General features: G+C 43.0%; 1 protein-coding gene and 1 pseudogene across 3 annotated transcripts in view; both read left to right on the top strand.

The window, feature by feature from the left end:
- Positions 1-466: 466 nt before the first annotated feature.
- Positions 467-19,348, top strand: part of Cs (citrate synthase) — a 32,380-nt gene continuing 13,498 nt past the window's right edge. Inside the window, exon 1 of one of the 3 annotated variants that reach the window (XM_010644682.3) lies at positions 467-543. In XM_010644682.3, coding sequence (XP_010642984.1) covers positions 502-543 — 42 coding nt within the window. In that variant the 5' untranslated portion in view covers positions 467-501. Of the gene's footprint in view, positions 544-690; positions 856-1,209; positions 1,278-19,348 lie in introns of those variants that run through there. The other 2 variants (XM_019210729.1, XM_033763705.1) reach the window with 2 other exon arrangements.
- On the top strand, positions 11,857-12,458 carry LOC104876569 (annotated as a pseudogene).

The raw sequence follows: 19,348 nt of genomic DNA, 5'->3' as shown, positions 1-19,348 counted from the left end.
TTCCCAAAGACCTCAAGACCTTCAAAGGTCAAGTCCTACCTGGAGCTTCACTTTTACTATACTCTGGAGAGCCCAAATGTTTAAGGGCAAAAGGAAAAGCCAAAGAAGGAAGTTAACTGAGTTCTCAGGCACTTCCTTAGCCACCTCCAATTCCCCCCCCCACCATTCACCCGTAATTAGACTAATCCGCGCGGTCCAATCCTCCCCGCTACAACAGCTGTCAACAGCTCAAGTCCCACCCTTCCTTCAGGCTAGACCAATGGCCGGGCCCAGGGCGAATCGCTTGAGAGGGGCGGGGTCAGGTCACGGGCGGGGGTGTGGCTTCGCTGAGGACCCCGGGCTGTGCGCCGCTGCCGGTTAGTCTACCCTGTCCCTCAGCCACCTCCTTTTCAACCTTGTCCACGGGTTGGCTTGGCGTGTGGTGCGGCGGCGGCGGCTTCGGTTCCTGCCGCAGCTCTCTCCCCATCCTTCCCTTCCCACCAGACCTGGGGTTCGCCCGCCATGGCTCTACTCTCTGCGGCCGCCCGGCTTTTGGGAGCCAAGGTGAGCAGCCCACGGAGAGAGCGCGCCGTTCTGGGGTGGGGCTGCGGCGGCCGCAGGCCCTCAGTGCCCGGGTCTCCCTCCTTTTCCCGTGCGCGCCCCTGTGCGCCTTAAAGAGGCTCCGTGCTTGGCTGCCCGCCAGCCCCGTAGAGAGTTTCTGGGGCCATGTGCTGCGCTGCCCTTTCGGCTCCTGGGGTGAGAAGAAAGCTGCCGGCGCCGGCCTGCAGCCTAGGGCGGTGGGAAGGCCCGAACCTGCTGTCACCCCACGTGTCTAAGGTAGTGGGAGGTGTGTGGCCCTGGAAAAAAGCTGCCAAGGTAGGAAGGACTCCCTAGTAGGGACTGAGATGCGGCGTTCCACTAGAGTTAGAGAAAGAATTGTTTGGTAGAGAGGCTGGAGATGAACAGATCAGCTCACTCCCTTCGCTGGAGCTGTGGCTAATTTTGGCTCTGCTTCCTAGAGACTTGTCAGTTCCTGAAGTACGTGTTTCCATTTTTCCAGCTCAATTATTGAAACCTTTAGTGACTTCACCCTAGCAGTTAACTGCTGGAGGAATGGGACCACCCTGCTCCTCTTTGTCCTTGGGACTCTAGCACTTAACTCTCTATAGGAGGAGCTTGGGTAGGGTGGGGCATTTATGTAAAATCTCCTGCTTGATTATCACTGACGGTTGGAGAAAGAACCAGAAAGGTGGTTCCACCCAACTCCGGGCCCATAGATGAAAAAAACTCGCCGAGAGGTAGGTAGTAATGGCGAGGTCGCATGACCAATCTTACTACTTGCTCACCTAGGTTTTGTAGTTGATTATGAAGTTTCCTCTACCCTGAATGTCCTTGTATTTTTCGGGGCCCTAAAAATTTGTTTCCTTTCGGATAGTGGAAATATTATTCCAAGTAAAGAAAGATGTTTGACTTTGGGTAATTTGGCCCTTTAAACAGAAATTGCTGTACTGAGGGAATCCCAGCTCTCTAATCCAAGCAAGGCGGTCCCCCACAAGTGACCTTGACTTCTGCAGAGAGCTTACATTTTCTCGGTACAGTTTGAAGCTGTCAGCACCTGAAGGAAAGGAAAGGTTTAGAATGCTTTTGGGTGACTTACTGTGTTGTCATGCGTGGTTGGCAGCGATAAAGTGAAACCTGTAGGATTTATCTTGGGGTGTTTTCCAGACATTCAGCACTAAAGTAGAGACATCATTTGAGAGCTACTTTGTCTTACTTGGCTATTGCTACTCCTGAAACTAGGGAAGAGGGTAAAGAAACCTCTTGGGAAATGAAGCAATTTCTGGATAGTGTTTTGTCAGAATAGGGGACTTATAATTAGCTTCTTCCAGAGCTGCTCACCCAGACCAAATAATTGAGCCCCCCACATGAATTTGGAAAAAACCTTTGGATTTAACCTTTTTTTTTTTTTTTTTTTTTTTTTTTTTTTTTTTAGACATTAACGCAGTTCAGGCTGACCTCAAACTCAAGGCATTCCTGCCTCAGCCTCCCAAGTGCTGGGATTACAGGTGTCTGCCTCCACACCTGGCCTGGATTGAACTTTTGAATTTATTTTATCTCTCTAGTCTAGAAAATTAAGCACTCTAAGGAATGCTTTTGAGATGACAGGGCTTGATGATTTAGGCATATTGTTTCTATTTTCATGTTAGAGATGATCTGAGGATCCTAGAAACCTATAAACTGGGTTCATTAGAAAGCTTCTGATTCTTAAAAAAAAAAAAAGCTCACCTGACCCAGGAGTGGAATTTTCTGAGAACTTAGTGTAATGATCTGTATACCAAGAGGTCTTTCAGTTTCTCTGCATTATTTTCACCTGCCTGAGCTTTTTAGCTTACCCTGCAGTTTAATTGGTAGTTTTTACTAGTAATAGATTTTACTTTGAATATGAAGGTAGGTTTTATTTTTATTTTTTATTTATTTTTTGTTTTATTTTGTTTTGTTTTGTTTTTTTGAGACAGGGTCTCACTATGTAGTTGAGACTGACCTGGAACTCACTATGTAGCCTAGGCTGGTCTCAAACTCACAGCGAACCTCCTGCCTCAGCCTCCCGAGTGCTGGGATTACAGGAGTGCGCCACCACGCCCGGCTGGTAGGTTTTATTTTTAATTTTTAAAATTGGGTTGGGTTGTTTGTTGGTGGTGTTGTTTTGGTTTTTTGAGACAGGGTCTCACTACTTAGTTGAGACTGACCTGGAACTATGTAGCCCAGGCTGGTCTCAACTCACAGCAATCCCCCTGCCTCAGCCTCCTGAGTGCTGGGATTACAGGCAAGCATCACCCACCACACCCAGCCATTTGTTTTGTTTTGAGACGGGATTTTATGTAGTTCAGGCTGGTCTTGAACTCAACTATATAGCACAGGCTGACCTTATTTTTTTTTTTTTTTTTTTTTGTTCTTGTTTTTTTTTTTTTTTTTTTTTTTTTTTTGTACCGGGGATGGAACTCAGGACCTTGTGCTTGCCAGGCAGGCGTGGTGCCACTGAGCTAAATCCCTGGCCCTCGCACATTTTAGAATATACATAATATTAACATTCATCATAGGGAATTCATACCTGAAAATGATATATCCTGCCTCTTTTTTTCCCATTCTTCTCCCTCTAGCCCCCCTCCCTTCTCTATATACAAAAGCTTTGTTTGCATTTTTTCCTTCTATTTTTGGCTTTTTTACTGGTCCTTTCCTTTCTCCTTGCCCCCTCCCTTGGGATTGAACTCAGGACCTTGTGCTTGCCTGGCAGGCTCCCCTGCCCCGCATTTGAACATTTAGGCTGACCTTGAATTTAGGGAAAACCTGCCAGCCTCTTCAGTACTGGGGATTATATGCATGCACCACCACACCCCACTTTTGTAAAGGAGACAAAATATCCACCTGACCTGGAAAAACTGATTGATTCTCGAGGTCATATGTAGTTTTTCTTCTTTTCTGAGAAAAGATTTTTCTTTAACCTTACTAAAACAAAAATGCTAGTCAATGTTCTGTTGTTCCATCCTACATAGTCAGGTAATTTAAATGAATACCTGAGTTGGAGACAGACCACCTCAGAGTCTGATATTATCTGACTTTATTTATCTATATGAATTAATATAAAGCAACGTCCTTAATATTGGCTGTAGGTACCTCAATTTTGTGACTTAACTGTCTTGGCGGGGGACTCTAGCTCAGTGGCAGAGTGGTTGTCCAGCATGCATACTGCACCACTCCTCCAAACCAGAAATTGTTTTTCTCCCTTTTCCTCCTTGGGTGTTTTGAAACAGGGTCTCGCTGTATGTAGCCCAGGCTGGCCTTGAGTTGCAGCAATTCTGCCTCAGCCTCTTGAGTGCTGTGATTACAGGTGTGTGCCATGCCAGGCTTCAAACTAGGATGTTTAAGGGAAAAAAATGTTTTTTGTTGTTGTTTTTTTGAGACAGGGTCTCGCTATGTAGTTGAGACTGACCTGGAACTCACTATGTAACCTAGGCTGGTCTCGAACTCACAGCAATTGAGGAAATCAATTTTTAATTTTTATATTTCTAGGTATTTAAATGAATGGGTCCTTTACAGCAGATTTATACTACTGTGCATATCCTGCATAAGAACCAGTCTGAAGTTGGTTTCAACAAAACTGAGTTTGTTTTATCCTGTGAAATAATTGGGTTTAAAGCCCAGGACTTGTAAAGGCAAGAGCTCAGATCTCTGCATTTACCAACAATCATCCTATTCAAAGGAAATGATGATTCCATGACACTTTGTGGGTGGACCAAAGATTGGAAGGAGCCTTGCTTGTCTAGTGCTGGTGGTGGGAGGAGAGCATTTTTTCTAGTGGCTTTAGATTGGTAGCAGGTGAATGAATGCATGAATATAGGGAGACTGGGAGGACAGCAACAAAGTAGACTTGAAGAAAAAAGGAAGGGCTGGGATTCCTGGTTCTTAGAATCTGAGTGTGCAGTAGATAAGAAAGCAGACATGGATTTCAAAAGCCACACAGTAATTTCTGCCTTCTACTGGTACCTTTTGTGATAAGAGTTGAGTACGTTGTAAAATTTAAACTCCTAGCATCTTTCATTTCTTCCCCGAATTGCCCAAATGCTTAGGTTCTTTTTTTTGTTTATTTTTGGAGACAGGCTCTCTCTGTAGGTATGGCTAGCCTTGAACTTGAGGCTATTCTCCTGCCTCAACCTCCTGAGTTTTGGGATTACAGATGAATGCCACCACACCCAGTTTGTATTCTTTATAGACTTGCTGTCATTTTAAGAGATCTGTAAATCTGTGTGCATCATAACCTGGGATTCGTGTTCACATTGCAGGTTCCTCTGTCCTTCCGCAGAGGTGGGCTGGGAATTTTTTTTTTTTTTTTTTGGTACCACGGATCAAACTCAGGTCCTTGTGTGCTTGTGAGGCAGTGGCGGAACCACTGAGCTAAACCCCCAGCCCTGAGATACTTAAACTTATGTTTTATTAAGCACTTCGGCTGATAAACAGACGAGGTGTGGTAGTCCTAGGATTGTGCTAATAGTCCAAAAAAGCCACATTTGAGTTTTTTGTTTGCATCTTTCATTATTACATATATTACAGAAACTTGGACTTTTTTTGTGACAGTCTTCTTTATATAGTTCATGCTGTCCTTGAATGCATTATGTAGCCCAGGCTGGCCTTGAACTCGGCAATCCTGCCTCAGCCTCCCACGTGCTGGAACTGGAGGTTTGTGCCAGAACGGCCAGCTTGGACTTTGTTTTTTTTGGTGATTATTTTAAAAATGGGCTGGGGTTGTAGCTCAGTGGTAGAGAGCACTTGCCTAAGGGACAGTAGTAGGGCCCTGGGTTTGATCTACAGCATCATTTAAAAAAAAAAAAAAATTGCCAGGCGAGGTGGCACATGCCTGTAATCTCAGCACTCGGGAGGCTGAGGCAGGAGGATTGCTGTGAGTTTGAGACCAGAATGTGCTACATAGTGAGTTCCAGTTCATTCTCAACTACATAGTGAGACCCTGTCTCAAAAAACCAAAATAAGAAAAAAATTATCTTTAGGACTGGTGTAGCTACATGGTAGAACCATGTGCTTTTAGGGCCTTATCAATCCCTAGCACCAGAATTAAAATAAAAACTTCAAAAGTAATTTTCTAAGCAGTAGTGTACTTTTGGCCAAAGCCTTACAAGAATTTTTTGTAAATCTTTTGGAGCAAAGTGTTAAGGAGCTATAACTTTTAAAAAAACTAGCACAAGTGAGGAAATCATTTATAATTCCTGAGAAAATAGGTGACAGACTCCATATGCTTTATTCACCTTTGTGTACTCATGGAATAATTTGGTGTTCTGACAAATACTTGTTAAAGAACAGTAAGGGTTTATACTGAAAGGGAAATTTAGGATTCAGTGGTTTTCTGAGGCTTGAGTGGTATCTTTTTTGGTGCTTTGAATAATCAGTGAAGCTTTAAGGAAGAGACTTGGAAAATGACAGATGGAATTGTAAACTGTGATTATGAAAGGGGGTTAAAGTGAAGATGACTCGATTCAAGCTATTAAATAGCTTCACCAAGCATGGTGTGTGGGCCAACTTCTAGCATCACCATTGTGAAACTCGACCTTCCTTCCGTTAATTGCCTTTAGTTCTTTGACCTGGTTCTGGGGAGAGAGGAGCTTTTGTCTAGACATATTTTCTTTTTCTTTCTTTTTTTCTAGACAGGGTCTCACTATGTAGTTGAGACTGACCTGGAACTCATTGTGTAGCCCAGGCTGGTCTTGAACTCACAGTGATCCTCCTGTCTCAGCCTCCCTAGTGCTGGGATTAAAGGCATGTGCCACCACGCCCGGCTTTGCTTTTTCTTAGTGCAACTTGTTCTTTGCATTGGAAGTCTCTGTATTTTAAGATTCTTCTTGGTTATTTTATACATTCTTTTTTTTTTTTTTTTTTTTTTTTTTTTTTTTCCCAGTGCCGGGATTGAACTCAGGACCTTGGACTTGGGAGTGCCACTGAGCTAAATACCTGGCCCTCTTCCTATTGGTTATTAGTGCATTGTTAGCTTCATCTGTTGAGTCTGTTGTGGCTTGACAAGCTCTGGTGGGGGTGGAGGTGTGTGTGTGGGTGTGGGTGTGTGGGTGTGTGTCGAATCAAGGTCTCACTTTGTAGTTTTGGCTGACCTTAAGTCCACTGTGTAGCCCAGGCTGACCTTGAACTCATTGGTCCTCTTACCTTTGCCTCCCTAGTCCTATGATTATGGGCATATATCACCATGCCCAGCTTTCTGATCTTTTATTAATAAAGGACAAAGTTCCTTTTTAAAATCAGGATCATCTCTCTGAAGGTTTTAATGTTGGCGCTCTATGATATGTAATAGGGCATAGTCTGGGTATATCTAGAATGGAGAAGCCAAAAATTTTTCTTCCTTAAAGCAAGGGTCCTGGGTGTGGGTCAGTAATAATAGAACGCTAAAAGAAGTAAGAGTAAAATAACCAAGTCACTTAAGTAGTTATCTAAATAAGATTCTGTTCTCAGAATTTGGGGAAGGGAATAGTTACTTTTTTTGGAGACAAAGTCTCGCTGTGTAATTCAGTCTGGCCTTGCACTCACTGTGTAGCCCAGGCTGGCCTCAAACTCATGACAACTCATGGCAGTGACAATCTGCCTGCCTCAGCCTCGAAAGTGCTGGGATTACAGGTATGTGCTACCATACCCAGTGGGGTAGTTAACTGGTATTTGATAAGTGATTTGCCCGATATTCTATTTCAGGAATAGTGGGTTTTTGGAATGTTTGTTTTTGTTGTTGGTGTTGTTTTTTGCTGTACCAGAATCTTGTATTTGTGAGGCAGGTGTGGTGCCACTGAGCTAAAGCCCCAGCCCTCCTTTTTTTTTTTTTTTTTGTACTGAGATTCAAACCCAGGGCCTAGTGCTTTCTGGGCAGGCACTGGGCTGCTGAGCTACTTCCCTGCCCAGCCCTCCAGGAATACTCTTTAAGTACTATAGAGAAGTCTTTGGCAGAATTCTGTGCATATAACTAGTCTCTTTCTTCTCTTGGCCATTTTTATGTTTTCCCATCCCAGCACATTTTAAAGCCATAACTCACTTCTGTCAATAATAGCAATCTCACTAGAATTGTTCTTGCAAGAAGGAATGGCATATGAGGTGTGAAAAGCCTCTTACTAATTCCAATACTATTACCACCCTGTACAAAGTTCTGGCTGTTACCATTGTGGGCCAGGCTCTCTCTGTCTCTCCCCATGAAGGTGCTACCAATTGAGTAGGATGATTGCCTGATTCACCTGACAGCTGCTGCTCCAGTAAGGTGACTCTATTCGTGGCATGAAACCAGAAGCCAAAATCTCAGTTGCCACACCAGGGTTGGGGGAGGAGCTGGGAAGTGGAAATTCCAGGATGACTCAGAGGTTTGTAATCTGTTCCATCAGTGAGTGTAACCTGAATGAATATACTGCACAAAGCCATTTACCAGTTTTCTTTGGCAGCCAGTGAGTAGATTAAATGAGGCATATAGTTTTAGGTGTGACAGCCCTCAGGTGCCTCTGATCTAGATAGAGTTGTTTGCTTTGCTGATTGATAATAGGGTTAATAAATTTGTTTCCTCTCCCCTAGACTCTTCTCCTTATCCAGAACCCCTTAAAATGGAAATGGGGGCTTCCTAATTCACTGCTGAAGGGAATTATCTATTCACCTTCTCTTCAGGCTTGACTGCTCTTTGCTGTGATCCAACTCCAGTCAAGATTTCTGAGGCTTTGTTTTTTGAGTTGTCTTATTGTGTAGTTCAGGATGGCCTTGAACTCACTAGCCCAGGCTAGCTTAAACTGGCAGCAATCCTCTTGCCTCAGCCTCTGAGTGCTGGGATTACAAGTGTGCACCACCACTCCTGGCTCTGGACTTGTTAGTATGTAAGAGACTAACACATTTCTAAGAAACAAATATTTATTGAACTCAGCTATGCACCAAGGCACTGTTGTAGGTACTTTTGTGCAAATTATTATATGTAGTTTATTTGACTTTTCTAAAATTGGGACAGGTGTGGTGGTGTGGGCCTATAATCCCAGCACTTGGGAGGCTGAGGCAGAAGGATTGCCTCAAGTTCCAGACCAACCTGAACTACATAGTTCCTGTCTCAAAAAAAACAACCAAGAAAATTGGCTGTATTATTACAAATTTAGAGATGTAAAAACTAAAGCTTAAAAGTTAGGTCACATGGCTAAGATAGCAAAGAAAGTGGCAGGACCTGAATTTTAGGTGTTTGGTGGAGGTTGTTTTTGTGTTGTGTGTGGTGTTTTTGTTTTTTTGTTTTTGTTACCGGAGATCAAACTCAGGACCCGGGCTTGCCAGGCAGGCAGCAGAACTACTGAGCTAAACCTCTGACCCAGTGTTTGTGTTTTTGAGACAAGTGCTTGCCATGTAGTTCAGACTGGCTTTAAACTCATTGCGTAGCCCAGGCTGGCCCAAAACTCACAACAATCAGCCTGCACCTCTAAGTGTTGAGAATATAGGTGTGTGCTACCATATTCTACAAGATTTTTTTTTTTTTTTTTGAGACAGGGTCTCACTATGTAGTTGAGACTGACCTGGTACTCACTATGTAGCCCTGGCTGGTCTCGAACTCACGACGATCCTCCTGCAAGATTTCTTAACTCTAAGTCAAGATTTCTTGACTCCAAGTCAAGTACTCTGTATTCCTGGGCACAGTGTAATATGCGTGTAATCTCAGCAGTCTGCGAGGCTGAGGCAGGAGAGTCCCACGTTCTGTCTCAGCCTGGCAATTCAGTGACTTAGTGAGACCCAGGGTCAAAATAAAAATTTGAAAAAATAGGCTGAGGATGTAGCTCATTGTGAAAGCCCTGGACTCAGTCCCCAATACTGGAAGGAGGGAGAGGAGGCTAGGATTGTAGCTCAGTAGTAGAGTGCTTGCCTAGCATGAATGAGATCTTAGGTTCAATCTCCAGTATGCCCCCCCCCAAAGATCGGACCTGTACGGTAACAGTGTTCTTTTTCTATTCCAGCATTTTGAGCAGTATGTCCATCAAGGGTGTCCAGAGAGACAGAAGCAATAAAATGTGTATGTATATGAAAGCTGGGCATGGTGGCATGCCTATAATTCTAGCATTCTAGAAGCTGAAGCAGGAAAACTTTGCATTCAAGACCAGTCTGGGCTATGTAGCAAGACCCTGTCTCAGAGGAAAAGGGGTGGATGTGGGTGTGTGTACATACATATAAATATGTATGGATATGTGAGAGGGGACTTGTAGGGAAATTGGCTCTCATGATTATGGAGGCTAATAAATCCTACAGTGGACCATCTGCAGGCTGGAGACTCCAAGATGCCAATAGGGTGCTAAGACTAATTGCAAAGACCTTTAGGACCAGGGAAGCAGATACTACACTTGGCGATTTAAGTCTGAAAGCCTGAGAACCTGGTGCTGGTGTAAGTCCTGGAGTCCAAAGGCTAGAATTCTGAAAAGAGGTGTATATCCCAGCTCCCAGGGCTATAGCCAATTAATGTTTCTTCTGTTGTAGTTTTATCCAGTCCCCCTGCTCATTGGATACTGCCCTCTCACTAGGGAGCAGGTCTTCCCAATTATTCCACTGAGATTCACATGTTAATCTCTTGGAAACACTGTCTCTCTGGGTTTTCCTCTCCAACACAGGGCCTCATTCCTGCTACAAATGCTCACTACCACTAAGCTACATCTCCCACTTACGTATCCCTTAATTTGGTCAAATTAACATCTAATTTAACTGTTGCCAGACATAGTGACACATGCCTGTAGTACTAGAACTGCAGGAGGCTAAAGCAGGAGGATCACAAGTTCAAGCCTAAACTGGGCATGGTGTCGCACGCCTGTAATCCCAGCACTTGGGAGGCTGAGGCAGGAGGATCACTATGAGTTCCAGGTCAGTCTCAACTACATAGTGAGACCCTGTCGCAAAAACCAAACAAACAAACAAACAAAAAAAAACAAGTTCAAGCCTAGCCTGGGCAATTTAGTGACTTAGCAAGAAGACTCTGTCTCAGAATAATTTTAAGATACTCTGGTAGTGGTAAGTGTTATAGACAACACATGTGAATCCATTCATTTGAATAGGTCCTTTTGTGGGAAAAAAAAATTTTATACCAGTAAACAGACTAAAGTCAGGAACGAAAATCAAGGAGAGATTCTAGCAGGTAGCTGGGAAAAGCCGAGTTTACTACATCTGTGTATGGATGAGGTGACATTGGGAGCGAGAAATAGCAGTAGCTAGCTGGAGGTATTTCATCCATGGGTTGATGGGCTAACACCAGGAAAGACATTAGCAGCTTAGTGGGAAAGGAATTAGGATTATATAGGTATTGAAGGGGCTAAGGAATGGAGTAAAATGTTTATGATTGAGTCAAGGGTAATCAGCACAGGTATATGGACAATCAGACTTTTTGGGACCGATGAGATTGTTTTCTGTTTACTGAGAAATAGCCTGTACTTTGCTGAAAGGACTCATTTAGGTCAGGCATGACAGTAAATGTCCAGATTCTGTCCTACCCCTGGTTGATTCTAAGAAATGGGTGTTCCGCCACCTGTGGTAGTACATACCTGTAATCCAAGTAAGTACTCTGTGAGATGGAGGAAGGAGGATTGTACATTCAAGCCCAACCTGGCAATTTACTGATTTAGCAAAATCTAGGATTGGGGACTTAGATTAGTGGTTCCAGCATCTGCCTCACAAGCACAAGGGCCTGAGTTCAATCACCAGTACCAAAAAAAAAGTCTCAAAATAAAATGGCCAAGGCTATAGTTCAGCTTGATTCCAGTTAGTTCAATCCCCAATCCTGCCCCCGAAAAACCAAAACAATCATAGAGATTTTAAAGGTAATAATTCATTTTAAAGACTTCATATACAGTGCTGGGTGTGGTGGTGCATGCTTGTCTGTAGTCCCAGCACTTGGGAGGCTGTGGCAAGAGGATCTAGGCCAGTCTGGGCTACACAGTGAGACCCTATCTTTAAAAAAAAAAATCTTGGCCAGGTATTTAGCTCAGTGGCCCCTGCTCAGCATCCCCTGCCTTGCAAGCGCAAGGTCCTGAGTTCTATCCCCAGTACCAAAAGAAGTTTTGAGATTATTGGTTCCACCCTTTTTTGGCTTTCCCATGTAGATAGACCCTTATCTCATTGGGGCGGGCCATCCTCTACCCACTAAGACTAAGACCACTAAGAGTAAGACTATTAAGACTAAGGGGCTGGGGATTTAGCTCAACAGTTCTGCCACCTGCCTTGCAAGCCCAAGGGCCTGAGTTCAATCCCTGGTACCAAAAAAAAAAAAAAGGGTAAAATAGTCTTGGTCTGCCAGGGATTTATTTAGCTCAGTGGTTCCAGCGCCTGCCTCGCAAACGCAAGGACCCGAGTTGGATTTCTGGTACCAAAAAAGACTAAGAAGAAAAAACTTTACTCTGACAATGGCAGAGCTGGGTGAGGTGGATGAAGCGGAGTTGCAGCAGTGCGTGGTGGCAGCTGAACAGCAGAAGGCGCAGTTCACTGCACAGGTTCATTACTTCATGGAGCTGTGTTGGGATAAATGTGTGGAGAAGCCAGGGAGTCTCCTAGACCCTTGCACGGAAAATTGGCTCTCTAGTTGTGTGGACGCTTCATTGACGCTACTTTTGACATCACCAGTCGGTTTGTTCAGATTGTACTGAAAGGAGGGCAGTAGACCAAGCCCTGGGAGAATAACAGAAGCAGCAAAGGACTTACTATTCAGATTGAAGTGCCACTGGAGCAAGAGTTGTCAACCCATTGTCAGGTCAGCATCAGTCTGTTGCCAAGTCTGTTGGTGCTAAAAAGTAACAGATCAAATGTACAAAACATTTATTTATTTGGAATTCAGAAATTCCAGGGTGTAACACATCAGCTATTCAATAAATTCTCAAAAAAAAAAAAAAGACTAAGAAAAAAGACTTAAGACTACAGATTATCCACCAAGGTTACCAGGTTAATGATGTCATCCATATACCCTTGTTACTATTGGGCCAGTATTATCTTAGTGACTGTATCTGTAAGTTGATTATAGTTTTTATCCAATTTGTATGTGACTTTGTTCTATAAAAAAGACCATGTATAACCAGGGGTGGTGGTGCAAGTATATATCAGCGCTGAGGCAGGAGAATTGCTGCAAGTTAGAGGCCAGCCCTGCATAGTTCAAAGTGAGCCTAAACTATAGAAACCCTGTCTCAAAAAGCTAAAACAAAACATTTCAGTGAACTGCACTATGCCCTAGTGTCCAGAAAGTTGCTTTTTTTTCCCCCTTGAAAAGAAGGCAGTTTGTTCTTGTTTTTTTTTTTTTTTTTTTTTTTTTTTTTTTTTTTTTTTTTTGGACTTCCAAAGCTTGATTTATAGTAACTACAAACATTATTGGCTTTTGGAAGGTTATAGAAAAATTCTTAGAAAAAATAGTTTCAAACAGTCACTGTTGAAATATTTATCCAATATTTGTAATTTGTTCTTTCATAAGAAATAGAATTCTTCATAACAAATGCCCCAGGTTTGCCTCACTCAGTTACTGCAGTCATTGGAAACCAAAATGGTAGCTAAACCCACAAGTGTTTTCATAACTCTACCAAACACCTGTAGCTCTATCCTGTTGTTTCAGTAGGCACCACATTTGTTTAAGTAACGGCAGGTTGCATCTGACAGATTAATAACTAAACTTATAGGACCAGGGATTTATCTCAGTAGCACTGCACCTGCCTCTCAAGCGCAAGGTCGAGAGTTTGACCAAAAAAAGAAAAAAGTTTACTGATTGTATGAGAACAACTAGCACTTGAGAGGTGTGCTAATGGACGTGAAAGCAAGCCTAGTTAATGCCCTTTGGGGACAGAAGAGTTTACCTTGACTGGTTCTTGTTCTAACCAGTGAATCCTAATCTTTTGTTTTTGTTTTTGGTACCAAGGATCAAATTTGGGACCTTGTGCTTTCAAGGCAGGTGGTGGAACCACTGAGCTAAATCCCTGGCCCCAGGATTTTTAAAAAGTGTTGTTATAAACAAAAGATTGGGGGCCCTGGGATTTAGCTCAGTGGTTTCACCTCCTGCCTCACAAGCACAAGGTTGTGAGTTTGATCCCTGGTACCAAAACAAAACATAACATTGATGGTAGAGGGAGTCCATCAATTCTGTTGTACGTAGTGTACCTGCAGGTGACTGCAGACAGGTGTACTGCAGGCTAAAAGGAAAGGTCCTATTCAAAGGTATAGTGAGCTATGATTCGAAAAACAAGAAGGCTGGGTATTTAGCTCAGTGGCACCATGTCTACCTTGCAAGCACGAGGTCCTGAGTTCAAACCCTGGTACAGGGTTGGGGAAGTAAGAACTGAGGTCTTTATAATGTTCTAGAAGTCCTATTACAGTGGAAGAGTGAAACTCATATGGCTGTGGGCATCAAAACTGAAGTTGATCCCTGGTACCAAAAAAAAAGAAAGAAACCAAAAAACTGAAGTTGTGCTGGGGATTGAGTACTTGCAAGGCAGGCAGTGGCACCACTGAGCTAAGTCCCCAGCTTTTTTTTTTTTTTTTTTAGGCTCTTGCTTTGTATCCCAGTCTGGACTGAATAGTGATCCTCCTTGCCTTAACCTTCTGAGTGCTGGGATTATAGGAATGTGCCCCCATGCCTGGGCCTGTTGGGGGCATCTTAGATATACATAATGATAACATTCATCGTAGGGGATTCGTACCTGTGCATGATATATCTTCTTCTTCTAATAAATTGTATTTTATCCATTCCCCCCTTGAGCCCCCTCCCTTCCCTATGTACAAAAGCTTTGTTTCCATTTTTTCCTTTTTTTTTTTTTTTTTTTTTTTTTTTTTTTTATGTATGATCCCCCCACCGCTGTTCCCATTCTCATTTGAATATTTTCTTCCTATTTCCCAATATCTATTATACACTTTGGTCCTTATGTACACTTTCAGTTTCTCATACCAGACAATGTAGTATTTAAATCTGTCTCATTTATCTCACTTAAGAGCATGGTTTCAAGGTTATCCTTCATGGCAGAGTAGTACTCCATTATATAAGAAAACCACATCTTGCTGGGCATGGTGGCCCATGCCTGTAATCCCAGTACTCTGGAGGCTGAGGCTGAGGCAAGAGTATCGCTGTGAGTTCCAGGTCAGTCTCAACTACATAGTGAGACCCTGTATCAAAAAAAAAAAGAAAGAAAGAAAACCACATCTTTATCCATTCATCAGTTAATGGAAGTTTGGGCTATTTCCAAGATTTAGCTCTTACAAACTGTGCCAGTATAAAACATGGGTGTGCATACGTTGGTGTGGTATGATGTTTTAATTCTTTCAGAAAGATACCAAGAAGGGAAATAGCTGGATCAAACAGAACCTCTAGTTTTAGTTTTTTGAGGACTCCACACTGATTTCCACGAGGGTTACACCAGCCTATGCTCCCACCAGTACTGGAGAAGGGTTCCTTTATTCCCACAGCCCTGCCATTTGTTGCTGGTTGATTTCTTGATAATAGCCATTTTTTCTAGAGTGAGATGAAATCTCAGCATTGCTTTAATTTCCATTTCTCGAATGATAAGTGATACTTAATTTTTTTCTTTTTCTTTTTGAACTGAGGATTGAACGCAGGTCTGCCACCACTGAGCTAAATCCCCAGCCCTATTGAACATTTTCCATATATGTATTTGCTGTTTGTACTTCATCTGAGAAATGTCTATTCATTTCAGGTGTCCATTTTTGGGTTGGGTTTTTAAGTTTGGGGGAGGCTCAAGTTTTTTTTAGTTCTCTTTTTTTGGTTGGGTCCTTCTCTGATTTTGGTATCAGGGCAATGCTTCTAGGAATGAATTTGGGAGTGCTGCTTTTTTTTTTCAATTTCATTAAAAGAGTTTGAGGGCTGGGGATGTAGCTCAGTGGACCCACCACCTGCCTCATAAGCACAAGGTCCCAACTTCGATCCCCAGTACCAAAAAAAAAAAGTTTGAGAAGTGGGATTAAATCTCTAAATTTCTTGAATTCAGCAGTACATCCATCAGGACCTGGGCTTTTTTTTTTGTACCAGGGATTGAACTTGGGACCTTGCGCTTGTGAGGCAGGATGCGGAACCACTGAGCTAAATCCCTGGCCCTGAGCTTCTCTTTGTTGGTAGGTTTTTAATTACATCTTTGGTTTTATTGACTGATAGTGGTTTATTTAGAATTTTTATATTTTCTTGATTCACCATCTGCTAACTTGGGCATGGCTGTCTCCAGACACCTTGCACTGCTTCTTCCTCTGACTACAAGCACAGGGTGGTTGTGTCCTCTTCTGAGTCACAAGTAGCGTGTGGAATTGCAGAACTTTGCCTACTCATTTCCATCATTCCAGGAGCTAATTAATGAATCAATTAATTAATGGATTATCCTGTATAGTAGCTTCAAAAGTATGTAGTTGTGCATCGGGGGATCCTCCCCTTCTTCAATACTAAACTGTCTTCTCTCTCTAAGCCTATCTTCTTCATCTTCTGTAGAAACCAAGGAGGTAGATCAAATGTATCAAAAAAGTTGAATATGGGCCCACAGGAGCTGTATGCTCTTTAATCAAATGCCATTTTGGGGCTAAATCTGAGCCAGCAAGAAAAGGGCATTTCTTGTCCCGTGTGGTGGTGCACACCTGTAATTTCAGCACTGGGAGACTGAGGCAGGAGGATCGCTGTGAGTTTGAGATCAGCCTGGGCTACATAATGAGTTCCAGGTCAGTCTCAACTACATAGTGAGACCCTGTCTCAAAAAAATCAAAAAAAGAAAAGGGCATTTCTTGAGTATTAATTCAGAAAGATGTATTTTGTTTTTGTTTTTGTTTTGATATCATGAATCAAGCTCACAACCTTGCACTTGCAAGGCATGCACAGTGCCTGAGCTAAATCCCCAGCCCTTTTTTTGTTTTTTGAAGCAAAACATTTATTGGTATGCATTTTTCTTTTATTGGTAAAGAGGGGCTTTGACTGCTTGGTGTAAGTTCTCATGGGAAAACACAAGTTCAGTGTCCTGCAGCTGTGTCTCAGAGAACAACTCCCAACAGTTCTGCTGGAAACACTGCCCCTGTCGTGCACTGAGCTCACTACATAGCACCTCTCTCCCCTTTGCAGTACATGCTTCGAGTTCTATCAAACTTCTTAGCAGTATCCAAAGAGCTTTGGGTTTTTGTGGACTAGGATTGCTTTTTCTTCCCATCCCATGGGGCATGTTGAAAGTGGAAATCTTCGTGCAAGTTTTGTTCCTGGAATGACAAATGACTCATTATCCTTGTCGATGTTTATTTCAAGGAAGTTGAAAGAGATTAGTAGCACAGTTTTAGCTTCTCCTTAAAGAATTCTTTGAAGGACTTAATCCCATTTGTAAGCATCTTCTCCTAAGGGACTTCTTTGCTGCTGAGGAGTTGAGTCTCCTAGACTGATGTTTTTCTCTTTGTTTTTTTGTTTTTGTTTTGTTTTATTTTGTTTTGTTTTTTGGTACCAGGGATCATACTGAGGCCCTTGTGCTTGCAAGGCAGGCGTGGAACCACTGAGCAAAATCCCCAGCCCTAGTGTTTTTCTTTGATAGACAAACATCTGTTGGAGGTCACATCTGTGTTTTCACTATGGCTTCCTCTTTCATGACTGATAAGATTTTTTTTTTTTTGGTTTTTTGGTTTTATGAGACAGGGTCTCACTGTGTAGTTGAGACTGACCTGGAACTCACTATGTAGCCCAGGTTGGTCTTGATCTCACAGTGATCCTCCTGCCTCAGCCTCCTGAGTGCTGGGATTATAGGCATGAGCCATCACGCCTGGCTGACAAGATTCTGATATCTGTGTTTGAAGGTATTCCTCATTTTCCCCACCTTATCCATTAATTATAAGATCTTCCTTTGATCAGAAAAGCAATTCTCAAAATGAGAACCAAGACTTGTCATGTACAAGATCCCAATGATGAATGTAACTGTACTATATACCTAAAATGTACCAATAAACTCAATGAGGAAAAAAAAAAAGAAAAAGTAAAGCAATTCTCCAAAAACGTCTATGTGTGCACAAGTGCAGGGCTGCATGCAGGGGCTTGGGTTTCGGGTTGCCATCCTTTTGCCTGCTAGCCCCAGGCAGGCAGGGCAGTGGAGGGGACACTGGACACTGTCAGGCCGCAGCCCATCCGCCTCATCCAGGGCACCTGCAGCCATGCAGAACTGTCCGGTAGGGCCACCAAGAGGGCAAGCATGACTGCCCACCACTGCATCCTTTCCCCTCCCCTCTCACTGACCTCCCAGCCAGTGTGCACTCACTTCCTCCAGACACTCTGGGCACCTCAGCTCTGCTAGGAGTCCCCACCAGGTCTCCCCCTTCTCCGCTGCTTCCCCATCTTCACCCTTTCCAGTCCCCCATCCCACAAACTCTTTCATTCACTTGATCTAAAAACCATACCAAACACAGAAAATAACTTTCCACTATTAAAAGGTCTCCTGATGGGTTGATGCAATCTCTGGGAGGTGAGGTCTTTATTTTATTTTATTTTATTTTTGGTACTGGGGATTGAACTTGGGACCTTGCGCTTGCGAGGCAGGTGGCAGAACCACTGAGCTAAATCCCTGGCCCTTGATGGGGTCTTTATAGAGATCAGATCTACGGGACTTTAGAGCATGGAATAGCTTGAACAAGGTTAGCTTGATGAAACAGTATCTTTAACATACTTATATGTTTTCTCTTGCCCACAATTTAGTGACTCGTAAGAAAAAGCAAAGTGTTTTATTTTTGTAGTACTAAAGATTGAACCACGGGCCTTTATTTTGAGACGAGATTATATGTGACATGCATCACTACCCACAGCTGCAAAGCATTTTTTGAGACAAGGTCTCACTGTAGTTAATGCTGGCTTTGAACTCACTGTGTAGTTCAGGCTGGCCTGGAACTCATGTTGTTGCTCCTGCCTCAGCCTCACAGGGATCAGAGATGTATGCCACCACACCCAGCCTTTTCTTCTCTTTTTAAAAATTTTATGGTACATATACATAATGCATCTTAATTTTTTTATTACATCCCCTTCCTTTCTGGCCTTGCCCTCCCCCCAAACATACACATACACAGTTAGTGCTAGGTTCATCTTCCCATTCACCCCATAAAGAGTGAGGGGTGTGAAAGAGTTGTTTGTGCTGCCTACTTCTTGTCCAAGTGATCCTCAGTAAGTTTGAGACCTTCTTTCCACCCCAGGGATGGGGATGGACGCAGGATCTCTCATATGCTATGTGAGGGCTCTCCCACCAAGCTACACTGCAGTCCTACAGGAGATTCTTTAGGAAGTTATTAATAAAACAAGAAAGGAGAGCCCTGGTTAACAAGTTAAGGTATTTGTCCTTTCCTTTATAGACATGTCAGCTTGCTATTTGTTCTTTGTGTTCTCTAAATTTAGTGTTGGTAGGGGCCAGGGATTTAGCTCAATGGTTCCACCACCTGCCTCACGGGCGCAAGGACCGGAGTTCAATCCCCATACCAAAATTAATTAATATTGTATTGAGACAGGGTCTTTCTACGTAGTTCATACAGGCCTTGAACTCAGCCCAGGAGAGGCCAGCCTGGACTATGTAGTAAGACTGTGACTTGAATGAATGAATGAATTTTAGCAGTCATTCAGCAGTGCCATAGTTGCTAGAAAAGGTGTCTCTGGCCTTTTGGCAAAAGAAAGGCATAGGCTTGTTCCAGGATTGATTTACTTGTACATGTATATATGTGTGTGTGTGACTTTGTAGTTTACAAAGTACTGTCACATCTATTGCAATTCAGTTGTTAAAAGACAATCCTATGAGATGTGTGTTGAGTGTTAGTGCTGTTTTATAAACTGAGGCTTTGGTGATCTCATTTTATCTTCAAAACAATC

The sequence above is a fragment of the Fukomys damarensis genome, unplaced genomic scaffold, assembly GCF_012274545.1.
Source record: "Fukomys damarensis isolate Sample0158 unplaced genomic scaffold, DMR_v1.0_HiC HiC_scaffold_15, whole genome shotgun sequence".
Lineage (NCBI taxonomy): Eukaryota > Metazoa > Chordata > Mammalia > Rodentia > Bathyergidae > Fukomys > Fukomys damarensis.
Note: the sequence above shows the minus strand (reverse complement) of the source record. Positions and strands in the feature narration are given on the sequence as shown.